The 26,311-nt window shown below is 46.2% G+C and overlaps 1 protein-coding gene across 1 annotated transcript in view; it reads left to right on the top strand.

The window, feature by feature from the left end:
* LOC311136250 (roundabout homolog 3-like) overlaps positions 1-25,645 on the top strand; it is a gene marked incomplete at its 5' end in the record, with an annotated part of 309,721 nt that extends 284,076 nt beyond the window's left edge. Inside the window, 16 exons of the mRNA XM_084170382.1 lie at positions 2,411-2,577; positions 2,864-2,985; positions 3,210-3,426; positions 7,407-7,531; positions 7,950-8,127; positions 8,563-8,799; positions 9,267-9,306; positions 9,442-9,581; positions 10,171-10,458; positions 12,099-12,249; positions 13,750-13,974; positions 14,278-14,478; positions 14,963-15,075; positions 19,199-19,384; positions 19,785-19,933; positions 24,841-25,645. Of these exons, the coding sequence (XP_084026508.1) occupies positions 2,411-2,577; positions 2,864-2,985; positions 3,210-3,426; positions 7,407-7,531; positions 7,950-8,127; positions 8,563-8,799; positions 9,267-9,306; positions 9,442-9,581; positions 10,171-10,458; positions 12,099-12,249; positions 13,750-13,974; positions 14,278-14,478; positions 14,963-15,075; positions 19,199-19,384; positions 19,785-19,933; positions 24,841-24,852 (2,551 nt within the window). The 3' untranslated portion in view covers positions 24,853-25,645. The remainder of the gene's footprint in view (positions 1-2,410; positions 2,578-2,863; positions 2,986-3,209; positions 3,427-7,406; positions 7,532-7,949; positions 8,128-8,562; positions 8,800-9,266; positions 9,307-9,441; positions 9,582-10,170; positions 10,459-12,098; positions 12,250-13,749; positions 13,975-14,277; positions 14,479-14,962; positions 15,076-19,198; positions 19,385-19,784; positions 19,934-24,840) is intronic.
* Between the last annotated feature and the right edge of the window lie 666 nt (positions 25,646-26,311).

Genomic DNA, 26,311 nt, shown 5'->3' with positions numbered 1-26,311 from the left:
TATGTAAACTTCCGACTTCAACTGTACACACACTTACTCACACCCCTGCGGACACCCTGACCCTGACACCTTTGACATTGTAATCAACCCCAGCTAGTTTGGAGGCTGGCCCACGCTAACCCACTCCCCAAATCTCCCAGCTGCCCCCCACTTTGACTTGAACCCCCATCAAATGTCACACAAACACACACATACAGCTTGGTGCACCTCTGTGGAGCTAAAATGGTAATGTTATCAAATGTGGCCAGCACAGACAGATAGACAGAGTCCTTGGGCTGTTGTACGTTGAGCAGAGCCGGGCTAGCTCTATTTACTGAGAGAGAGGTTCCTATGGGCCACACAGTAGGACGCAGAGGGATGGAGGGATGGAGAGACGAATATAGTGATGAGGAAGCAGGTCCAGACACAGATGGGCGGTGTGACGAGTAAACAACAAAGTCTCCTTTGGGTCTAACAGTGGGGTGATCGGACGCAGAAGAATGGATGGAGGAATGAAGGGATGAGAAAGCAGGTCCAGATGTGGACAGACTGTGTTACAAGGAAGTGCCCCCCCTCCCCTTCCCTGTTCATTTAGATGGGGACTATCCCATCCTGACTCACTAGCCCCCTCATCCCTCTTCTCTCACCTTGCCCCCAGGGCAGTAGTTAGCACCGTGCCGAGTGGCCCAAATTGATTCTTTATAGAGTTGCTGTGGGGGCTGAATAGGTTAGTTTACAATAACATTTCCTTGCCTGAGGTGCTGGGGGTTATTTGGGGGTTGGAGGGTAGGTGTGGCCAGGGGGAGAGGAGAGGGGATGAGCGTGTGTATGTGTGTGTGCATGCGTGTGGGACAAGAGGGAGATAGAATCCTGACACGTTGTTACTGTATAAAGATGGATAGATTTACCATTGTCCTCTCTCCATTCTCTAGGAGACGGAGGTGAGGAACACTCTAGTTTTTTCCCCCATTGGCATGTTTGTGGGGCGAGAGTGTATGTTTACATGTGCATTGTGTGTTTTCCTGTGTGTGTCCCAAGCTTCAGCCTCGCCTCTGACAAAGTGACCTTGGATTTATCACTATTGGCCGGTCCGCTGGAGGAATATTTATGGCTCACGCAGCTTTTATCGCTGTCACCTAATTGCACAGGTCGGCTATAAAGTCACTCGTCTGCTACGGCAGTTGCTGGTCCCGAGGGGAAAATAAAAAGGAAGGGTGTCATGTAACTATGCCAGTAAACAAGGTGTGACAGCAAATCTAAAGAAGACCAGGCAGGAGAGGTAAATGCAAACGGAACTGCCAAAGGCCAAAGAAACTCCAATTTTTTCCTTCTAACTTTATCAGATGCATTGTTCACTAAATTTATCACATTATTTATTAGAGAGCAAAACAAAAATATTTAAGATGACAAACAACAAAAAACAAACAACAAAACTTGTCATAAACACACAGCTGGCGTTATTCTTATTTACCAGATGCTCTGGCATGGTCTGATGATGCATCGTGGCTAAAAACCTGAGCGGGCTAAAAATAGCTCCGTCATCATTGCCTGGATATGACACTGGGCTCGGGAACGCAGTGCGTCAAATGAGCATGGGGGATAGCGAAGCATCGCTGAACACAGCACACAGCACTTAATGACTAAACAAACAGCTTCAGCCTGGGCTCTGCTATTCTAGTGGCTCCTATCTGATTCTCTATAAAAGACTGAGGAACAGTTTGTAGTTACTATTGAGTCAATGTTTAGTGGAAGGCTTTGTCAATAACCTGACAAAGGGGTATACCTAGTCAGTTGCACAACTGAATGCATTCAAGGCTGCCTAAAAGGCTCTGCATGGTCAATCTGTGTCTGAAGTGGCGTACAGCATTAGACATCAGGGCTTTCATATTTCTTGTGCTTAGCGGAGCAGAGCAGAGCTATTGTGAAGGAAATTGTCAAGTTTGTGTTTATACAGGACGTACCGCCCCCACCTATTGTCAGCTAATCATGTCAATGCATCTGCATGCCTCCGCAATTGTTTCACACCCTCCATACGAAGCCTCCGACCACATTTTCGGATCAAGCATAAATTGGCTTTCAATCGACATCTACATCACCGGCACCCAGGGAGCAGTTGTTGGGGGTTAACTGCCTTGCTCAAGGGCAGAACAGCAGAATTCGCTACCTTGCAGACTCAGAGATACCAACCAGCAACCTTTCGGTTACTGGCCCAACGCTCTTAACCGCTAAGCTACCTGCCACCGAGTTTGATTCTCTGTGAAATAATAGTGAAGCATAGTTTGTGGTCACTATTGAGTAATATAGGAACAGCTGTCAATATAGGCTACTCTGTAAAGTATAACATTAAACAATAGCCTTGCACAGTAACTTTACTAACGTAATTGGAAATGACAAATAACATGACATCATTGTCTGTGGTCTCTTACTCTAGCCAATCAGCGGGCAGTACGTGGCAAACGGTGGCTGACCTGGTCAAGTTGGAGAAACACACAGTCAGCGGTCTCTTCCCCAACACCATCTATCTGTTCATCGTCCGAGCGGTCAACGCTTATGGCCTGAGTGACCCCAGCCCCATCTCTGAGCCCGTCCGCACACAAGGTCAGTACCTAGGAGGGGATACAACATTTTTACTAAACATTTACTACGAGAGACAAAAAAAATAAAATACAGAGTGGTAGTTAGTGTAAAACAAGTGTGGGAAGTCAAAACGTAATTTTTCACTCATTTTGAGACCTTGCATCATGAAAGCATAAATGTCTGAAGGCTTTATGCTTTATATAAAACAATTTAGGGTATTTCAATCAAGTGTGAATGTGAGTTAAGAATCCACTATCATTTTACTGAGTATTTTGTGTCTTGATGTTTGTTCATGTTGTGTTTGCAGATGTGAGTCCTACCGGTCAGGGAGTGGACCACAGGCAGGTCCAGAAAGAGCTGGGAGAGGTGGCCGTTCAACTTCAGGAGCCTGTCACGCTCACTGCCTCCAGTGTTCAAGTATCATGGACAGTGAGTACCCTGACCTGAGTTTGCATCATCTTTCACAGGAGAAATGCTATCGGTTGGACACACTCTATAAATGTTTTTTTTTAATTAGATTTTTTACTGTATACCCATATTCAAGGGTAGTAGAACTGTATCTATTTCTCTTTTTATTGCTCCCTTTTCTGTAATTTTCCCTCATTCTTTCTCTCTATTTCTCCATGTTCTCACGTTTTTCCTCCACTCCCCAGGTGGACCGTCAGTCCCAGTACATCCAGGGCTACCGGATTCTCTACCGGCCCAGCGGTGGCACCTGGCAGCTGCAGGATGTCAAGGCCCCGTCGGAGCGCCTGGCCGTGGTCGCTGACCTGCTCAAAGGCACTGAGTACGAGATCAAGATCCGGCCCTATTTCGACGAGTTCCAGGGCATGGACAGTCGGCTGCTGCTGGTCAGAACACCAGAGGAAGGTAAGACTGGCTAGAAGCTACTGACACTGACCACTTCTGATGAGACTGACACAAGCCTTGATGAGACAGAGGCTGTTGTAGCGGGTGACTTAACGGTGCACTGGGAAAAACAAAACACACGGGTGAATATCCCGGCGATAAAGTACAATATGCTCCACTGAGCTATCGACACCTCCACATGTAAACAATAACACTCAAAGACATGGGGAGCAGAGGGAATACGTATACAGAGACTGATGAGGGGATATGAAGCAGGTGTGTGTGAAAACAAGACAAAACAAATGGAATGATGAAAAGAGGAGCGGCATTGGCTAGAAGGAGGCAGCTTCGGCGGAAGTCGTGACAGTACCCCCCCTCCCCTCCCCTCCCCTCCCCTTGACGTGCAGCGCCAGCATCGCGCTGACACCGGCCTCAGGGATGACCAGGAGGACGCGGAGCAGGGCGATCCGGATGGCGACGGTGGAAATCCCGCAACAGGGAGGGATCAAGGACATCCTTCACCGGGACCCAGCACCGCTCCTCCTGACCGTACCCCTCCCACTACACGAGTTCCTGAAGGACCCCCACCCGACGCCTCGAATCCAGGATGGAACGGAGGGGGCGGAGGGACCTCCCGCACCTCAGACTCCTGAGTGGACCAGCCACCATTGGCCTGAGGAGAGACATGTGAAACGAGGGGTTAATACGGTAATCAGGAGGGAGTATCAACCTATACGTAACCTTGTTTACTCTCCTCAGGACTTTGAACGGCCCCACAAACCACAGGCTCAGCTTCCGGCAGGGCAGGCGGAGGGGCAGGTTCCGGGTCGAGAGCCAGACCAGATCACCCGGTACAAAGACCGGGGCCTCACTGTGGTGGCGGTCAGCGTTGGCCTTATGGCGACGCACGGCACGCTGGAGGTGGAAGTGGGCAGCGTTCCATGTCTCCTCCACGCGCTAAAACCAGTCGTCCACCGCAGGAGCTTCGGTCTGGCTCTGATGCCACGGTGCCAGGACCGGCTGATACCCTAAAACTAATTGAAATGTTGACAGATTAGTGGAGGAGGTGCGGAGAGAGTTCTGTGCATATTCGGCCCATGGCAAGAACACCGACCTCTCCCCCAGCCGGTCCTGGCAGTAGGACCGCAGGAACCTACCCACATCCTGATTCACCCGTTCCACCTGCCCATTAGATTCGGGGTGAAACCCAGAGGTCAGGCTGACCGAGACCCCTAGACATTCCATGAACGCCTTCCAGACCCTGGACATAAACTGGGGACCCCGGTCAGACACTATGTCCTCTGGCACCCCGTAGTGCTTGAAGACTTGAGTAAACAGGGCTTCCGCAGTTTGCAGGGCCGTGGGGAGTCCGGGCAGAGGAAGGAGGAGGTAGGCTTTAGAGAAGTGGTCCACAACGACCAGGATGGTGGTGTTACCCTGAGAGAGGGGAAGATCAGTTAGGAAATCAATGGATAAGTGGGACCATGGCCGTTGTGGAACTGGTAAGGGATGTAACTTACCCACTAAAGGTGCCTAGGTGCCTTACTCTGGGCGCACACCGAGCAGAAGGAGACATACACCCTCATGTCCTTAGCCAAGGTAGGCCACTAGAACTTCACGGTCCGGCAGCGCACTGTACGGACGATTCCTGGGTGACCAGAGGAGGGGGGCGTGTGTGCCCAATAGATAAGATGATCACGGACACCAGACGGCACGTACCGAAGTCCAGCGGGGCACTGAGGTGGAGATGGCTCTGTGCGTAACGCCCGCTCTATGTCCGCGTCCACTGCCCATAACACCGGCGCCACAATGCAGGAGGCCGGGAGTATGGTGGTGTTGTCAATGGGCCTCTCCTCTGTGTCATACAGCCGTGACAGTGTGTCTGCTTTCACGTTCTTCGTGCCTGGTATATAGGACAGCACGAAATCAAACCGGGGGAAGAACAAGGCCCACCTTGCCTGGCGAGGGCTCAGCCTCCTCGCTGCCTGGATGTACTCCAGGTTACGGTGGTCAGTCCAGACGAGGAAAGGGTGTTTCGCCCCCTCGAGCCAGTGCCTCCACGCTGTCAGGACTCTGACAACAGCCAACAGCTCCCGATCACCAACGTCATAGTTCTGCTCCGCCGGGCACAGGAGCGGAGCTTGGGTGGGGTACCCGAGCGTTGGAATAGGACAGCGCCTACACCTACCTCGGACGTGTCCACCTCCACTACGAACAGTAATGATGGATCGGGATGGGCCAGTACCTGGGCTGAGGTGAACAGAGCCCTCAGTTTACTGAAAGCCCTGTCAGCCTCAGCAGACCAGCGGAGCCGGGACAGCCCACCCTTCAACAGAGAGGTGATGGGGGATGCGACCTTGCCAAAGCCCCAGATAAACCTCAGATAGTAATTTGAAAAGCCAATGAAGCGCTGCACCTCCTTTACCGTGGTTGCAGTCGGCCAATTACGCATGGCTGAAATGCGGTCTCCCTCCATCTCCACACCTGAAGTGGTGATGTGGTATCCGAGGAAGGAGACGGATTGTTGTAAGAACAGACATTTTTCAGCCTTGGCATACAGGTCATGCTCCAACAGTCGGTCAAGCACTCTGCGAACCAGGGACACATGCTCGGCGCGCGTAGCGGAATACACCAGGATGTCATCGATGTAGACTACCACACCGCGACCAAGCATGTTCCGAAACACCTCGTTCACAAAGGACTGGAAGACTGATGGAGCATTCATCAACCCGTACGGCATTGTGCAGTAGGATGCCCTCTCTTGCCACAAGAGTGACACTGGATCTCTCGTCCTCCGTTCTCCCGGAACACTGCACCACCCAGCTCCATCGGAATGTGATCCGGGTTGAAGGGGGGTGAAACTGGCAGGCCCCTTCCAGGATGTCCTCTCGAAGCCAGCAGGTTGTCCAACCGGATGGCCATGTCCACCAGTTGGTTGAAGGTCAACGTTGCATCCCGGCAGGCTAGCTCCCTTCGGACGTCCTCACGCAGGCTGCATCGGAAGTGGTCGATGAGGGCCCGCTCGTTCCACCCGGACCCAGCCGCTAGAGTTCTAAACTCCAGGGCAAAGTCTTGCACGGTCCTCGTCCCCTGCCTCAGATGGGCCAGATGCTCGCCCGCCTCTCTTCCTTCGGGGGGATGATCGAAGACTGCCCGGAAGAGGCGAGCAAACTCTCCGTAGTTGTCTCCTCTTTCACTCCAGACCGCGTTGGCCCACTCCAGGGCTTTTCCCAGTTGGCCCACTCCAGGGCTTTCCCCGAGAGACAGGAGACGAGGGCGGACACCTTCTCCCGATCCGATGGAGCAGGGCTGATGGTGTTGAAATAGAGGTCCAGCTGCAGGAGGAAACCCTGGCAGCGGGCCGCTGTCCCTTCGTATTCCCTCGGTCGAGACATGTGAATACCTCTGGGTGCTGGTGTGTGGGTGGCTGGATCTGGTCACTCAGCTGGTTCCGCAGTGTCGGGTCCTCTCATCTCCAGGTGCTGGACGGCCTGGAGAACCCGATCCATCGCTTCGCCCAAGCTGGCTAATATGTTGGAATGCTCTGGGACCCGCTCAAAGACTCCAGGCATATTCACCGCCTGACCGAACAAGGAGAGGAGCAGCTTCGGCGGAAGTCGTGACAGCTGTCCTAATATGGACAGCGTATACTTAAGATAGCCTATGTCCATAATGGAGGGAATAGTGGGTAAGACGTTTTTTTTAAAGGTTTTGAAAGTGCGATTGATTGGTCAGTCACATCTTTGAGAAGTCAAAAGCAATTCAGTCTCAACTGGATTGCAATTCCCAACACGTGTGACCTTCACATCCTGTTATGAAGACGGTGCACTGTTTAGTCCAATAACCACTTCATGGCATTTGATGGCATTTCATGGAGTCTGCCATTTTCATCAAACTCTAATCATATTTTTGCTATCTTACCAAATGCCCCTATTTATTTTGTTCTATGTCAACAGGGAGTTGGGGTTTTTCACCACTTGATCTTCCTTCTTTCCCTGCAGTCCCGAGCGCCCCTCCCAAAGCAGTCACTGTGGTTACAGTGAAGCTGAGCAACAGCTCCAGCATTAGTGTCTCCTGGGAGCCTCCCCCCGCCGAGATGCAGAATGGAATCATCCAGGAGTACAAGGTAGGCTGACTGAACCAGAGAAGACGATATCATGATTGGATCAATCCAATGACAACCATCCGTACGGGTGGTATTTACTTAGAAATAACATGATAAAATAAAAAGCACATAATAAAAGTTACATCATTATAATGATTTCTTTGGGATTCATTAAAACAAGTAATTGGAAATAAGGAGTAGCTATGAATTGTTTTGAATTTTTCAAAGCCAGTACCAGAACGTACCCATAGTTACCAATTTTTTATTTATTTACTAAATAACTAAATACCATGTAAACACCAGCTCAAACAGGACTGTAAAATATATCGTGTCCATATTAGGACTGCCTCAAAGTCACAACAGGCAGTCCTAATATGGACACCATGAATTTGACCTCTTCTATCTCTTACACCAATCACCATCCTCCAACCAACAACAGGTGTGGTGTGTAGGCAACGACACCCAGACCCGCTACCACATCAACACCACCGTAGATGGCACCTTCCTCTCCACTGTGCTCAAGGGGCTGCTGCCAGGTATCTTGTACCAGGTGGAGGTGGCAGCAGTGACCAGCGCAGGAGTGGGCACCCACAGCCAGCCTGTGTCCATCCTCATTAGTGAGTCCCCGCAGAACCACAAGCTAGCAGAATTAGACATTTCAGTTCCGGGATATCAAGGAGATAGTATAAGATTTAGTGGAACCGTAATGAGGGAAGCAAAAATTACTGAAATTATTGTTAAGCGTTACAGTAGCATCATATTCATGTGTTAAGCATGCTTAGAGTCTGTGTACAACTTAGAATCAAATGTTGTATTGTTGCCATGAGGCCAACAAGCCTGATTCTAACTTTACACACAGTTCTGAGGTGTGGAAGATTAAATGTTTTGCCATTCATCATTTGGTTTATAACACATACAATTTTGGCATACACAGTACTCAAACCATGCAGTATTACGTGGAAAATGATGGTTATAATACAGTACTTACAGGGCAAATGTCTGAAAATCAAAATATCAATCAAACTTCTCACTTACTTGCCGCTCTCCCTCAGAGCTGCCAGCGGAGGCACCTTCAGTGCCCGGTACCAGTGAGGGCGAGGACGGTGATGAGGGCAGCCTGAGCCTGGCCGAGCAGATCACTGACGTGGTGAAGCAGCCGGCGTTCATCGCTGGGATCGGCGGGGCCTGCTGGGTCATCCTCATGAGTTTCAGCATGTGGATCTACTGCCGCCGCAAGAAGAGGAAGGAGCTGAATCACTATACCGCATCGTTCAACTACACACCTGCAGGTACTTTACACACTTTATTTGATGCACTCTTTATACAACACTTAATGTTACTTTACCACTTATCAAAGAAGCATGTTGTAATATAACCAACCTTACATTTTACATTTTAGTCATTTAGCAGACGCTCTTATCCAGAGCGACTTACAGTTAGTGAGTGCATACATTTATTTATTTTTCATACTGGTCCCCCGTGGGAATCGAACCCACAACCCTGGCGTTGCAAGCGCCATGCTCTACCAACTGAGCTACACGGGACTTACCATATCAAGTATTCTACTGCACTTTACAATAGGCTGCTATTTTAAACTTAAAATACTTCAGGATTTCAGTGAATTATTTTTATAACGTACAAGGGTGACAATATATTAGAGTGCAACTGTACCATATGACATTATGTCCACCACCCATGCCTTACTGTATTTTACCTTGCCATTCACACCTGAATGCACGTTTCCTTTCTTCTGCAGTTGGCTTTCCACATGGAGAGGCATCTGGACTCAATGGAAGGTAAGGATCCCTGTTTCTGTTATTTCAAGGAGACTTCCCCATTCTTATTACTAGTCTTCTTTTAGTAAAGTGATGAGAACAAAGCTGTGGATTGGCATCAGATATGATCATAGTGTGTGTTTTATTATGTTTTAGGCCTGGCATGCTGGGTGGCAACATGGGCAACTACCCGTGGCTGGCAGACTCCTGGCCCACCACCGACCTGGTCCACAGTGGCAAAGAGGCCGTCAACTGCTGCACCTCCAAACATGACACTGCAGAGAGATACTACAATGGTATGAGACACAGCATGATCCTGCTCACAGCGGTCAGTTTGTTTTGTGCACAACCAGGGATTATCTCTACAATGCCTTTTGTGTAGTCTCAGGGAGATTTTTTCAAATTGCATACTCATCGCATCCTCTCTTCTCTCTCCTTGCCTCCTTGTGAAAACCCATTGGAGGAGAAGGTCAGAGGGGAGGGACCTCTGGCTTTCTCATCCAATGGGTTTTGAGAAGAAGACAAGGAGAGAGAAGAGAGGATGCAAGGAGTATGCAATTGAGATCTTCCCTCAGTCTTTGAAGAAGTCTGAATGTATAGTTTCCATCATCTCATGTGACATCAACTTGTACGGCAGACATGGGGCTGAATTCAAGCACTTCTGGAAAACACAACAGGTTGAATTATTGTTAAAACATTTTTATTTTGCTTTACCAAATAGTGCATCCTGTATATGTCATGGTAACTGTAGCTCACATATCAACTTTGACACTAACTCTGCAGTTAAATATCTATAAATCCTCTTATAACCATAAATCAAATGACAAAAGAAGATGACCTCTCACCTGAATCTGACCTCTCACCTCTGACCCCCCTCGGCACCAGAAGCGGGTATATCCATCTACCTGAACCAGACAGAGAAGTACAGCACGGGCGATTCCACCGAAGGCCCGATCTACAGCACCATTGACCCCACCGCCGAGGACCTACGCAGCTTTAACAGCCCCTACTCCTCCACCACGCCCTACGCCAGCACTCCAATCATGCCCTTCACCAACCAGGCGCTCCAGGGGTCTCACAGCCCCACAGAGCAAGATGGCGGCCACTGGATCACCCAGCCCGCCGGACCCTCCTCCCAGTACGCCCAGCCCGACCGCTGCAGGACGGACAGCGGTAAGACTGTGTTTAAGATTGTGTTTCCCATGGTATGGTTCAAGGTGGGGCACCAAGAACCCAAAGCAACATTCCCAAAAAAAGTTTCACATAATAACTGGAGGCATTTTGACATTTTTGGAGCCATAGAACAGCATTATGGTACCTACTAGCTAGCAACAAGAGACATAGTGGGAGCTAACCTACTGTAAATTGGTGTAACTGATTCATCTGGAGGCGGAAAAAACGCACACCTGGTTAGGCGAGGTGCTGGCTAGCGGAGTAGAAGACTTGAAAAATAAAACGAGAGCCGCAAACTCTAGGAGCTCAGATACAATAATTTAATAACAACGTTTCGACAGCCAAGCTGTCTTCATCAGGGTATAATGACAAACACTGCGGGTCACTAGTTTATATAGAGTTTGAAAGGACACACACACAGGTGTCTGTAATCATTGCCGGCTGTGGCTTTATTTCATTGGTCGATTTACAAATTATGTAAAATGGATATCAAAAACACAATAATGGCTTCATATCAAACTTTACATTAAGACCAAGGGGAGCAAGGGTCTTTAAATGAAAGATCCAGGCGGCCTCTCATTTAACAATACATTTTCAAGGTCACCCCCTCTCCTAGGGAGGGTGACGTGTTCAATGTCGATATAGCGAAGGGACGAAATAGTGGTTAGCTTCCAAAAAGTGGGCCGCAACTGGGTACGTCAAGTTTTTGCACCTAATGGTGCTACGATGCGCAGAGATTCTTACTTTTAGTTCGCGCTTAGTTTTGCCCACAATTTTTTTACCACAAGGACAAGTTATAATAGAAATAACTGCCTTAGTGGAGCACGTGTTTTTGCTATCCATTGTATATAATGTTAGTAGGCCTATGTGTCACGGTCGTTGGGAGACGGGTCAGACCAAGGTGCAGCGTGAAAAGCATACATGTTTATTTAACTCAATAAACAAAACAAGAAACAACGTAACGTGAAGTCCTCAGGCTATACACATACAAGCCAAACACGGAACAAGATCCCACAACTAAGGTAGGCAAACAGGCTACTTAAGTATGATCCCCAATCAGAGACAACGAGCGACAGCTGTCTCTGATTGGGAATCACACCTGGCCAAACATAGAAACACAACCTAGATCCTAAACATAGATATACATCACATAGATTTCCACACCCTGACTAAACAAACAAGAGTTCCATACGTCAGGGCGTGACACTATGTAACCAAATTGTATCTATGATCGTATGTTATCCATTCATGCTTTTTTAAATGTTCTATTTATATCTGTGAATCGACCATTGAAATAAAGCCACAGCCGGCCATGATTACATACACCTGTGTGTGTCCTTTCAAACTCTATATAAACTAGTGACCCGCAGTGTTTGTCATTATACCCTGATGAAAACAGCTTGGCTATCGAAAGAAACGTTGTTATTCAATTATTGCATCTGAACTCCTTGAGTGTACGGCTCTCCTTTTCTTTTTCAAGAACACATATGCATGCCTCCAAAAATTACGAGGGACTTCTAGTTATGTTTGTGATATACATGTATACCCTTTTCAAGTGTATAAAAATGTATTTAGAGACCTTAGGACCAAGTCTTCCCACTGTACAGCACTAAAACAACTATTTGTGTGTCTATGTGCAGGTAAACCCAAGCAGAAGTCCATGGGCAAGGCGGTGAAGACCCCTTCTATGAACTGGACTGAAGCCCTACCCCCGCCCCCCTCCTTTGGGGAGCTGGAGGAGTGTATGGTGGAGGATTTACCCATAGATGACCATGAGGACATGGAGCTAGGGTGAGCACGCATGCACGCGCACACACACACGCATATAAATATACATAAGCGTGTACACATGCACACACACACACACACTTATGCTGCCTGGCACAACACACACCGATGATTACACCATCTTCTTGCTAAGTTGAAGTTAATACTGATTAATTAAGGTACAGTAGATCTCTCATATACCCTCTATGGACATTCTTTATAGGACCTGATGTGTCTCTGCTTGGCACTCAGCATTAAGGAGATAGATTGGGGGTAAGGCCCCACGATAGACTAGTGTCCTGTACCGGGGGTGTACTTGTACATCAAGCTGCCTCATGCTACAGAAGCAGGAGATAGGCTCCTGCTCCTATGAGCCGTTTTGGCTCATGCAAGGCTACTTACTATACTGTCCTATAGAAGTATGGGCCTCTGACTTGCTCTCTTTTTCCTGGCCCTTGTCTCTGCACTCTCAGGCCCTACTAACAAATAGTTCTGGGCCATGGTTTTGTGTGGAGGTTAATTACATTAGCCTAACATTGCCTATCTGTCTGACAGGACAGACTCCCCTTTGGTCTCTCTCTGTGGTCCTCTGTAGCTCAGCTGGTAGAGCACGGCGCTTGTAACGCCAAGGTAGTGGGTTCGATCCCCGGGACCACCCATACACAAAAATGTATGCACGCATGACTGTAAGTCGCTTTGGACAAAAGCGTCTGCTAAATGGCATATTATTATTAAGCCCGTACGAGCTCTGGACCTCAATGCACCTTTTCTTCCAGTTCCCTGCTGAACCACATTACTGTCACACTGCAAAATGAATACACACACATTCGCCTACACACATATAAGACAATATTGTCAAGGCCAGCAAGTCAGTAATCATGAAGGTTTAGCAAGGGGACCATTCAGTTATCGCTCCTAACTGCCATTCACTCCACCTGAATAGGCTAGGCTAGCAGCTCAACTGAAGCAGGCATGAGGCTTACGAACTTCTATCTCTAACCATTTCTGACAGCTAGATTACATTGGCTCTAGCCAAGACGCTAGCAGGCAGTTAGCAATTTAGCCACTATTCCCAAGTCCCAACCCTATCTCACACATTGACCCTGTTAGCTAATGACATTAGCCTACTTTAGCCAGTTCCCCTTCTCATGTTCTTCTCTCCGGGTCACCAGAACAAAATAATCATTCAGCAGCCTTCTCATGCACCACTCAATCTAGCCCCATGCAGCTGATAGCCGTTAGCAGAGATTGGTGATGAACCTGAGTTAATGCCGTTAACCTTTGAGTTAGCCCCTGTGGCTAGCTGAGAGGAACGTTGGCCTCATGACATTACCTAACTCCCTGGCCTTGCCCATTTCCTCCATGGTCTACACATACGCATGTATGCACATCCCCCCTGACCATAGATCAGTGTTCCTAGGGGCCACAGCATCCTACTCTGTCTAAAGTGAACCTATGGAAAAAGTTAATTGAATGGTTATAAACCTTTTCTGACCCTCTCCTCCTCTTTCTCCTCCTTCCCAGGTCTGATGAGGAAGAGTGGTGCCCGCCCCTTCCAGAGAGGACCTATCTGACCGAGGGTTGTGAGGATGGTCCCGCCCCTCCCCTCAGGGGTGGCGCCTCGTCCCCCACCACCTCCTACAGTCACCAGTCCACCGCCACTCTCACGCCATCGCCCCGAGAGGAGAGCCACCATCCACCCCACGACACAGCACGCCTTCACCACAATGACGGGCAGCATCTAGCACGGTATGACATGACAAGACACAGCCTAACAAAACAAAACATAGTCAAATTCTAAAAGTCACATCATGTATGTACAGGTAGACACTGTAGCCATACAAATTGGGATAGCATTGAATACCCTCTTGTTCAGATGAATGAGGTGGTAATAACATAGACTAATAAAGCAATTAATGCTTTGGTATGGTAATTGCCCAATGTCATTAACAGCAGATAGCACAATACTCATGATATTTGCAGTAAAATCTCTCCCTCAAATGTATGTAATTGCTATTGCTAACCACCCTCTCTTTCTTTGCCATTATACAGTAGGTTACCTTGTGGTCCCGTCCCAGTGCCCCGGGCGCCCAGCCCTCCCCTCACCCAGTCCAACCCCAACCTCTCAGCCCAGCAGCACGGTGAGGGCTCCGAGGGGGGCACGCCGATCCGCAATGGCTCGGCCCATCGCCGTGACCTCAGCCAGGGGGCAACGCTGAGTGCTGACAATGTCAGCTCCACCACACCTGGTCAGTGATGCTTACCGCTCTGCACAAACACACACGAGTGAATGTACCACACACAGATGTGCATATACACATCCATACAGATGCTGTATCCTAATTGAATCATCCTGTTGTTTCAGGAATGTTCCTGCACAGCAGGAAATGCAAACTTGTAGTGTATTCAAGGCTTAAAAAGGCTTCTAAAGTTAGCAATTTCCACATTAAAATATCAGACTTGATTTGCAGGATTATTTTCCTGGGAGAGAAACTGGGTCAAATTAAGATACAGTATATGTACGTACATGCACGCACACACACACGCACGCACACACAACACACACAGAAAATTATGTTTTATTTATATCCGGTATGTAATTAATGTAATTCGTAATACCTAAACAAAGAGCTGAAATTACATAAGACATTGCAATGTTGTTATTTGCTTCAAAGGACACATAACCCCTTTACCTTTATAGTAATTTTTTTGTACTCTCTGGCTGACCTACAGTAAGAGCTCTGCCCTCCCCAGCAGACAACACACACACTCCCCCTGGCCAGAAGTCACGAGTGAAAAAGAAGACCTCCAAGGGCGGAGCTTACAGAAGAGAGGTGCTGAACCAAGGAGGTTAGTGTTTCAAGATTAATTAACAATGCAATAAGAAATAATAACAGATAAGAATACGAACATAAAGTAAATGGCTCAGTAGAATAGAAGTATAATACAGGAAGGGACAATTTATAGTCCAATATTTACACATAATATTGGGGAAGGGGTGATTCGCGGGCAAGTGTTTAAATTGTGGAGTGTTTAACAATCAAAATAAGAGTCTGGTAGCAGCAGTTGTGATGTGTGAGTAGCATGAATATATCAAATCAAATCAAATTTTGCACCAAATACAACACCTTACAGTGAAATGCTTTCTTACAAGCCCTTAACCAACAATGCAGTTTTAAAGAAAAATAAGTGTTAAGAAAGTATTTACTAAAATAAACTGAAGTAAAAAAATAAAAAGAAGGAAATAGAAAAATAAACAATAATTAAAGAGCAACATTAAAATAACAGTAACGAGGCTATATACAGAGGGTACCGGTACAGAGTCAATGTGCAGGGGCACAGGTTAGTTGAGGTAATTGAGGTAATATGTACATGTAGGTAGAGGTAAAGTGACTATGCATAGGGTCAATGCAAATAATCCGGGTAGCCATTTCATTAGCTGTTCAGGAGTCTTATGGCTTGGGGGTAGAAGCTGTTAAGAAGCCTTTTGGACCTAGACTTGGCACTCTGGTACCGCTTGCCATGCGGTAGCAGAGAGAACAGTCTATGACTAGGGTGGCTGGTCATATATTTGTAGGACCTTCCTCTGACACCGACTGGTATAGAGGTCCTGTATGGCAGGAAGCTTGGTCCCAGTGATATACTGGGCCGTACGCACTACCCTCTGTAGTGCCTTGCGGTCGGAGGCCGAGCAGTTGCCATACCAGGCGGTGATGCAACCAGTAAGGATGCTCTTGATGGTGCAGCTGTATAACTTTTTGAGGATCTGAGGACCCATGCCAAATATTTTCAGTCTCCTGAGGGGGAATAGGCATTGTCATGCACGCTTCACGACTGTCTTCGTGTATTTGGACCATGATAGTTTGTAGGTGATGTGGACACCAAGGAACTTGAAGCTCTTAACCTGCTCCACTACAGCCCCGTCGATGAGAATGGGGGCATGCTCGGCCCTCCTATTCCTGTAGTCCACAATAATCTCCTTTGTCTTGATCACGTTGAGGGAGAGGTTGTTATCCTGGCACCACACTGCCAGGTCTCTGACCTCCTCCCTATAGGCTGTCTCATCGTTGTCGGTGATCAGGCCTACCATTGTTGTGTCATCAGCAAACTTAATGATGGTGTTGGAGTCGTGCCTGGCCATGCAGTCATGGGTGAACAGGGAGTACAGGAGTGGACTGAGCACGCACCCCTGAGGGGCCCCCGTGTTGAGGATCAGCGTGGCAGATGTGTTGTTACCTACCCTTACCACCTGGGAGCGGCCCGTCAGGATGTCCAGGATCCAGTTGCAGAGGGAGGTGTTTAGTCCCAGGGTCCTTAGCTTAGTGATGAGCTTTGAGGGCACTATGGTGTTGAACGCTGAGCTGTAGTCAATGAATAGCATTCTCACTTAGGTGTTCCTTTTGTCCAGGTGGGGAAGGGCAGGGTGGAGTGCAATAGAGATTGCGTTATCTGTGGATCTGTTGGGGCGGTATGCAAATGGGAGTGGGTCTAGGGATTCTGGGATAATGATGTTGATGTGAGCCATGACCAGCCTTTCAAAGCACTTAGTGGCTACAGACGTGAGTGCTACGGGTTGGTAGTCATTTAGGCAGGTTACCTTGGTGTTCTTGGGCACAGGGACTATGGTGGTCTGCTTGAAACATGTTGGTATAACAGACTCGGTCAGGGACAGGTTGATAATGTCAGTGAAGACACTTGCCAGTTGGTCACTACATGCTCAGAGTACACGTCCTAGTAATCCGTCTGGCCCTGCAGTCTTTTGAATGTTGACCTGTTTAAAGGTCTTACTCACATCGGCTACGGAGAGTGTGATCACACAGTCGTCTGGAACAGCTGGTGCCCTCATGCATGCTTCAGTGTTGCTTCTCTCGAAGCGCGCATAGTAGTAATTTTGCTCGTCTGGTAGGCTGGTGTCACTGGGCAGCTCGTGGCAGTGCTTCCCTTTGTAGTCCGTAATCGTTTGCAAGCCCTGCCACATCCGACGAGCGTTGGAGCCGGTGTAGTAGGATTCAATCTTAGTCCTATATTGACATTTTGCCTGTTTGATGATTCGTCGGAGGGCAGAGTGGGATTTCATATATGTGTGTACAGTGCCTTGCAAAAGTATTCATCCCCCTTGGCGTTTTTCCTATTTTGTTGCATAACAACCTGTAATTTAAATGGATTTTTATTTGGATTTTATGTAATGGACATATACAAAATAGTCCAAATTGGTGAAGTGAAAATAAAATTAAAAATAACGGAAAAGTGGTGCGTGCATATGTATTCACCCCCTTTGCTATGAAGCCCCTAAATAAGATCTGGTGCAACCAACTAAGAAAGGGGGACCACCAAGCAAGCGGCACCATGAAGACCAAGGAGCTCTCCAAACAGGTCAGGGACAAAGTTGTGGAGAAGTACAGATCAGGGTTGGGTTATAAAAAAATATCAGAAACTTTGAACATCCCACGGAGCACCATTAAATCCATTATTAAAAAATGGAAAGAATATGGCACCACAACAAACCTGCCAAGAGAGGGCCGCCCACCAAAACTCACAGACCAGGCAAGGAAGGCATTAATCAGGGAGGCAACAAAGATACCAAAGATAACCCTGAAGGAGCTGCAAAGCTCCACGGCGGAGATTGGAGTATCTGTCCATAGGACCACTTTAAGCCGTACACTCCACAGAGCTGGGCTTTATGGAAGAGTGGCCAGAAAAAAGCCATTGCTTAAAGAAAAAAATAAGCAAACACGTTTTCGCCAAAGGCCATGTGGGAGACTCCCCATACATATGGAAGAAGGTACTCTGGTCAGATGAGACTAAAATTGAGCTTTTTGGCCATCAAGGAAAACGCTATGTCTGGCGCAAACCCAACACCTCTCATCACTCCGAGAACACCATCCCCACAGTGAAGCATGGTGGTGGCAGCATGATGCTGTGGGGATATTTTTCATCGGCAGGGACTGGGAAACTGGTCAGAATTGAAGGAATGATGGATGGCGCTAAATACAGGGAAATTCTTGAGGGAAACCTGTTTCAGTCTACCAGAGATTTGAGACTGGGACGAAGGTTCACCTTCCAGCAGGACAATGACCCTAAGCATACTGCTAAAGCAACACTTGAGTGGTTTAAGGGGAAACATGTCAATGTCTTGGAATGGCCTAGTCAAAGCCCAGACCTCAATCCAATTGAGAATATGTGGTATGACTTAAAGATTGCTGTACACCAGTGGAACCCATCCAACTTGAAGGAGCTGGAGCAGTTTTGCTTTGAAGAATGGGCAAAAATCCCAGTGGCTAGATGTGCCAAGCTTATAGAGACATACTCCAAGAGACCTGCAGCTGTAATTGCTGCAAAAGGTGTCTCTACAAAGTGTTGAATAGTTATGCACGCTCAAGTTTTTAAATCTTATTTCTTGTTTGTTTCACAATAAAACATATTTTGCATCTTCAAAGTGGTAGGCATGTTGTGTAAATCAAATGATACAAACCCCCCAAAAATCAATTTTAATTCCAGGTTGTAAGGCAACAAAATAGGAAAAATGCCAAGCGGGGTGAATGCTTTTGCAAGCCACTGTATATATGTGTGTGTGTGTATGTCTGTGTGGGTGTGTGCGTGAGTGAGTGCATGTTTGCTAAGTTGCAGAGAGTCAGTGCAGGTGGTCAGTCCAGTTTTAGTGTTCAGTAGTCTGATAGTTTGTAGATAGAAACTGTCTCTGAGGCTGTTGGTATCAGACGTCATTCTCTGATACCGTCTGCCTGACGGTAAGGGAGTGAACAGCTCGTGGCTGGGGTGTGTGTGTGTGCCTGTGTGTGTGTGCATACGTGTTTGGATGAATGAACAAACAAATAAATTAATGTGTGTTGGGCATGAGCATGTCTCTCTGTGTGTAAAGCCTACATTATGTATTTTTGCCTATATGCTTATATTTACTGTTCTTCCAGCGCAGTGTAACCCTAACCCTGTTGTCCATGTCTGTCTTCTCCTCCAGACCTCCCCCCTCCACCAGAGCCACCTCCAGAGAATGGAGCAGTGTGGGGCCCAGCAGCAGCTGTAGACTGTGACAACACGTCCCTGGACAGAGAGGGGGCCCCCGGGCTCTTGTCCTCCATAGAGAGGAGAGAAGGAGAGAGGTGCACTCCCAACAGGAAGGGATCAGGACAGCGACGCCAAGACGGTGAGTGGTGCAAATACTGAAGTGTGGTGTTCACACACATGCTCAGTCCCATATTCACAGCAAGCCCAGCCACAGCCTTTGCAATAGCCTATTAGCACTCACACGCAAACACAGTCACTCATTCACCCAGAAAATACTAATTCACATTTAAATTTGCACATATAATAATACATAAATCAATCATGCTCATGAACACCTTCTCTCACACACACTAACATATGAATACATTTCAATTCATAAATCCATCCATTAAAAAGTCACAACTTAGTACTCCCGCCTTCCTACAAGACCCTCTCATCAGTAGAATATAGCCATTGCTCTTACTCTCCATTCCCAACATGTAAATCTCTGATCCTTGACCCTAACTCTCCCCTCTCCCCCAATCCCATCTCCTCCACAGATGAGGACCTGATCCCATATGGCAAACCCAGCTACCTGGTGGGGCGGGGGGGTCATATGTCCAGCAACTGCTCCACCACAGGAAGCTCCTCATCGCGGGGCTCCACAGGGTCACGAGGGGGTCACTGCCTGGGCAGGAAACGCAACGAGGTGAGGAGGTGATTTCTGGTTCTTGGGAGCCACAATATCTGCTGGTTTTCTCTTCTCTCTTGCATTTAGTTGAGCTATTCATATCAGGAAGTGGGGCAAGAAGAGACACTACGGTAGTGGTAATAGTGCTAATACAAGGGGACCATGGTTGGTTCTTGTTCTTGGGAGCTACAATGTCTGCCGGTGTTTATGGATTAATTGGGGGCTGAGAAGAAGTACAGAAGAGGCGACCTAGGATAATGTCAGGTTTTGTGTTTTAGCTAAGACAGGGATAGGCAACTCATTATTATTTCTTTATTTCTTTATTTTGTTTTTATAAAAACATTTTAGGGGGTGGATCAGCTTTAATATTGCAAATAGATTGTGGCTTCTATCAATGTAATTGTCTGCATCATTTCCAATCCCCCATATATATTTTTTATAAATATATACAGTACAAGTCAAAACACTTGTTTGGTTACTACATGATTCCATATTTGTTATTTCATAGTTTTGATGTCTTCACTATTATTCTACAATGTAGAAAATAGTACAAATAAAGAAAAACCCTTGAATGAGTAGGTGTGTCCAGACTTTTGACTGGTACTGTATATTTGTTTCTATGTTTTCCTTTATTATTTTCCCCTAACCCTACCATCCCTCCCCTAATTGGAGTAAACTAATGGACAACAACACTTAGGCTTCTACTTCCAGCTTATACATACTATAGTCAACACTTTGTCCATTTCTCTCTTTTAAAAAATTCACTTGTTAACGAATGTCAGCTCAAGATCTTTCCCTGCAGCCGCTGTATCTCACCTGGCCAAAAATGTTGCACCTTTCATAGACCATGTACTATGAAAATACATACATCATTTAATTCAAGTGTGCCCCTTTACCACGCATTGGTCTTTGTCAATAAAACAAAGTACAGATCAGTATTCAGCAAATGTATTCAGTTTCTTTACACAGCTCAGGGCATAGATAATATAACAGTTATATCACAGATAGAACAATGAGACAGACATTGCAATGGATGTAGAAATGTGAAGCATCCACTTGGCGTTTCCACTCACTACCAAATATGATAGTGAGAGGAAGCCCACTGGCGGGCAGTGGGAGAAGATGGAATAAGATGGATTTTGGCCAACATTCTGCAGACTTTCACATCGATGAAACATTTGATCTCAATACAGTTTTCTGTTCCCAAAACTAGAATCTGCTATGAACAGAGTGGACTAAGTTTTGTAGACTTTACCCTTTGCAAAAGTTTTAAAAAATGGCGTTGTTTAGAAGGAGTGCAAAGGCAAATTGAGTTATTGCACATGCGCACTTCACAGAGTAGGCGTTCCCTAACGGAAATATGCAGATCCATGCTAGAACACGCCAATAGGATCTCGCTAGCTCATGCTTGACTCTGCCCCACTCCTTGCTTGTTCTGCCCACTTTGGCTCATTTGTTCCCATTGGAAACAGGCTGTGGTCCATCTTGGTTTATTTATACAAATCTTTGTTTATATTGTCTATGGTTCAGTGCTAATGTCATACAATGAGGGAAAAAAGTATTTGATCCCCTGCTGATTTTGTATGTTTGCCCACTGACAAAGAAATGATCAGTCTATAATTTTAATGGTATGTTTATTTGAACAGCGAGAGACAGAATAACATCAAAGAAATCCAGAAACGCATGTCAAAAATGTTATAAATTGATTTGCATTTTAATGAGGGAAATAAGTATTTGACCCCCTCTCAATCAGAAAGATTTCTGGCTCCCAAGTGTCTTTTATACAGGTAACGAGCTGAGATTAGGAGCACACTCTTAAAGGGAGTGCTCCTAATCTCAGCTTGTTACCTGTATAAAAGACACCTGTCCACAGAAGCAATCAATCAATCAGATTACAAACGCTCCACCATGGCCAAGACCAAAGAGCTCTCCAAGGATGTCAGGGACAAGATTGTAGACCTACACAAGGCTGGAATGGGCTACAAGACCATCGCCAAGCAGATTGGTGAGAAGGTGACAACAGTTGGTGCGATTATTCGCAAATGGAAGAAACACAAAATAACTGTCAATCTCCATCGGCCTGGGGCTCCATGCAAGATCTCACCTCGTGGAGTTGCAATGATCATGAGAATGGTGAGGAATCAGCCCAGAACTTTACGGGAGGATCTTGTCAATGATCTCAAGGCAGCTGGGACCATAGTCACCAAGAAAACAATTGGTAACACACTACGCCGTGAAGGACAGAAATCCTGCAGCGCCCGCAAGGTCCCCCTGCTCAAGAAAGCACATATACAGGGCCATCTGAAGTTTGCCAATGAACATTTGAATGAATCAGAGGAGAACTGGGTGAAAGTGTTGTGGTCAGATGAGACCAAAATCGAGCTCTTTGGCATCAACTCAACTCGCCGTGTTTGGAGGAGGAGGAATGCTGCCTATGACCCCAAGAACACCATCCCCACCGTCAAACATGGAGGTGGAAACATTATGCTTTAGGGGTGTTTTCTGCTAAGGGGACAGGACAACTTCACCGCATCAAAGGGACGATGGACGGCGCCATGTACCGTCAAATCTTGGGTGAGAACCTCCTTCCCTCAGCCAGGGCATTGAAAATGTGTCGTGGATGGGTATTCCAGCATGACAATGACCCAAAACACACGGCCAAGGCAACAAAGGAGTGGCTCAAGAAGAAGCACATTAAGGTCCTGGAGTGGCCTAGCCAGTCTCCAGACCTTAATCTCATAGAAAATCTGTGGAGGGAGCTGAAGGTTTGAGTTGCCAAACGTCAGGCTCGAAACCTTAATGACTTGGAGAAGATCTGCAAAGAGGAGTGGGACAAAATCCCTCCTGAGATGTGTGCAAACCTGGTGGCCAACTACAAGAAACGTCTGACCTCTGTGATTGCCAACAAGGGTTTTGCCACCAAGTACTAAGTCATGTTTTGCAGAGGGGTCAAATACTTATTTCCCTCATTAAAATGCAAATCAATTTATAACATTTTTGACATGCATTTTTCTGGATTTTTTTGTTGTTATTCTGTCTCTCACTGTTCAAATAAACCTACCATTAAAATTATAGACTGATCATGTCTTTGTCAGTGGGCAAACATACAAAATCAGCAGGGGATCAAATACTTTTTTCCCTCACTGTACATGTCTAAATAATCATTCACTAGCATTGAAATGCTGACTTGAGGGATAACTGAGCAAAATGACAAGCCCTGTCAAGAGTATAGATATTATTTTGATATATGTCTACTATTGCTTACAAATACTATATTTCTCTCTATAATACACACACGCTCACAAATTATTGATCTTGCCATAAAAAATAGGCACGCACACACGCACACACACACACACAAAACACAAAATCTCCTGCACAGTGTGGGATAATATCAAACCCAGCCCCCCACCCCACTCTCCCTCTGTTGTGCACTACTGAGTGTACACTTCTCTGTGTGATCGCTGCTTTAAGTGTACTCTCCGCAGGCTCCCTAGTCAGGGGGTAGAAGGCCTTTTAAGTGGGTACAAGCTGTGTAGTATGCCCCCTGGGCTAAAAAAGACTAGAAAAGAAACAACCACAACAACATTTTGACATCTTTTCTAAATTACTTTAATAGTTAACCTACTGTACAACCACTTACTGGTACATTGCATTTACACTGAGCGCCCATGGTGATTCCCAGTGGTAACTTGCACTGTGTTTCTAGCTTTCATCTGCCATTGTTGCGACCATTGTACCTCGACAGACAATTTGTAATATTGTAGTATTAAGTGTCTTAATGTTGCCAGATATAAAGCATCTACCAACATTTTACTCATTTAGCAGACGCGCTTATCCAGAGCGACTTACATGAGCAATTAGGGTTAAGTGCCTTGCTTAAGGGCACATCGACAGATTTTTCACCTAGTCGGCTCGGGGATTAGAACCAGCGACCTTTTGGTTACTGGCACAACCCTTACCCACTAAGCCAACCTATCACCACATCTACCTTTGTCATTCATTCAGCTAGGCTATGCTCAGTAGAGCTTTAGCCAATTAGTACTTGATGACCTCATTTATTAGGTGCAGAATTGGCTCTGTCAGTCCAGATACTGTCCTACAGATCTGATGGTTCTCAGGCAATAGGTGGCCCAATGTTAGGTCGTTCACCTTTGACCTGCATCAGAGATCTAACATGGGGAAAGCCTCACAGAACTCCCCCCCCCCCCCCCCCGTGGACTACCCAGGAACTCACTCTGATGCCCCCCTCACCTCCACTGCCCTTTGTGCTCCACCAGGAACATTAAAGCTAGGGTCTTACAAAAGATGGGCTGTGTGTTTCACTGCGGAGACAGTTTCGGGTTACCCCTATCCTGTCACGGTGCTGAGCGTTATCTTTCCACTTTGACAGAGTGGGTGAATGGGGGGCCTGGTTTGGATGGGGGGTAGGGGCAAGGGTCTTTACCCCCCAGTGGGGGATGTGTTTTGTGTGACTCCCTCAGATCTTGACTTCCTTGTTTAACGGCCAATCCCCCATGTGATTACTGAGTCAAGTAGTCTATGAAGGACGAACAAGAGCTGCTCCCATAGGGCTGTTGACCAGCGTTTTGGGTTACAGTGAGATAGAGCTGAATAGGTTTTTTTTCCCTGGTTTAGAAACATTATATGGTTATTAGTCCAAATTTGGGTTTTCTTCCAACATTTTATAATTTAGGAGCCACCTCTGATTTAGTTGTATAGCTGGTTTTGGTTTCCGTTTTGAAAATGAATTGACAAATCAAATAAATGTTGTTATATATCTAGCGATGTAGGCTAACTTTGTGATTTTTGAGCTCCTACCTGTTATGTGCAGATAATAATTTTGAGAAAAAAAACAAGCCTTGGCTTTCTGCTTTTTGTTCCTTTTTTCACATGTTTTCTGACACGTTTTCTGTCTTTTTCAGGAAATGAGATAAGTGGATACAGGAACCCTCTCACGGAAAAACAAAACACCTTCCTTTGATGCCTCCCATTTTCTTTTTTTCCATCGCAGCAAAAAGCTAGAAAATAAAGAATAAGATCACATTCTAAGGAACAATGGAAGAAGAACAACATTTTTTAATTATTATTATGATTATTTATGACCCTTGGGCTCATCCCGCATTCATTTGTAAATAGACATCTCTGTACTATTTTTACGTGGGCTCTGGATACAGGGAAAGAAAAATTATATTGTATTTATAAGGAAAAACACAAATGTAAAAAATTTCCATTATTATAAAAAGTTAATGTCTTGAATGTGCCAACCTCTTTTTTGTAGAAATGCATACCGTTCGAAAAGCATAAAGGCTATTGCACTTGTTGTGGCGGAGAAACAACTAAAAATATGAAGCACAACGTGTGTTGTTGTCAGGCAGCCGGCCGGACAGATAACACTGCAGGGGTCCTCGTCCTCTCAGGACGCCTCTGCCTGTCTTCTCTGTCGTCTTTGGATCCCTATCGCCTGTGGTCCGATAAGAATGTCGTTATTTTCTACCTTCTTTTTTTTTACAGAGAAAGCTTGTTGTGAACTGACGGACAGACGACGTTGTGAAAAGATTGCAACCGTCACTTTTGAAGGAGTGTTGCTGCAACTGTGCGATGACTTGTGTATTCTGTAAAAAAAAAAACTAAATGACCTGTTCTGTCGACTAACTTTTTGGTAGTCTTGTTGTTTTGTAAAAATACAATAAAATAAATTTGTTGAACAATAAATACACTTTTTTACTTTACAGGGCGACTACACTGATTTGGCATCGTTTTGAAGATTGCACATTAAGAAATGCTAGCGGCCATGACTGAAGCCAAATGAGACTTGTCTTTGGGGGTGTGGTTTGACGTGGGTGTGCTATGTCAGAGAGGAAGAGGCGAAGCGAGAGGGATAACTGCGCCCAAAATCTGTCTTCTCCAGCAGATTGGTTAACAAAACAATTAACGGCTTATTTACTACGTGTGGCTTATTTGACTGAATGGAAGTTTCGTAATGCTTAGCTTGTTACGAGTACTGATATATGTAGGACACATGACATCCCAGCAACTTTGAGAAAATACACTTTGTATCGGAGTTGTACGTGTTGTTCACACCCAAATCTGTCATTAATTTAGATGTTTTTGCTGAGGTCTTAGTCGTGCAATTTTATATCTTGCTAAGGTCTTTGGTGCAGTATTTCTCAAGTAAAAAATGTTGCATGAAAAACTAGTCAGTGCACTTCATACAGTATATCCAGTCGGGAAAGTCTGGCTCCACGCTCAGGACTGATTTCTTAGAACAATAACATGTCTACATCTGCTGTCAAACTATCGTACATACTGTAAAGCAAGCACAAGCTACACACTGTTCATCAGTGCCCAAAATCAATTTCTAGTTAGCTAACTCTGTGTTTGTCAATGAAGCTA

This window comes from Coregonus lavaretus, assembly GCF_964263955.1.
Source record: "Coregonus lavaretus genome assembly, chromosome: 10".
NCBI classification, from domain to species: domain Eukaryota; kingdom Metazoa; phylum Chordata; class Actinopteri; order Salmoniformes; family Salmonidae; genus Coregonus; species Coregonus lavaretus.
This window is presented reverse-complemented; position numbering and strand designations above follow the sequence as displayed.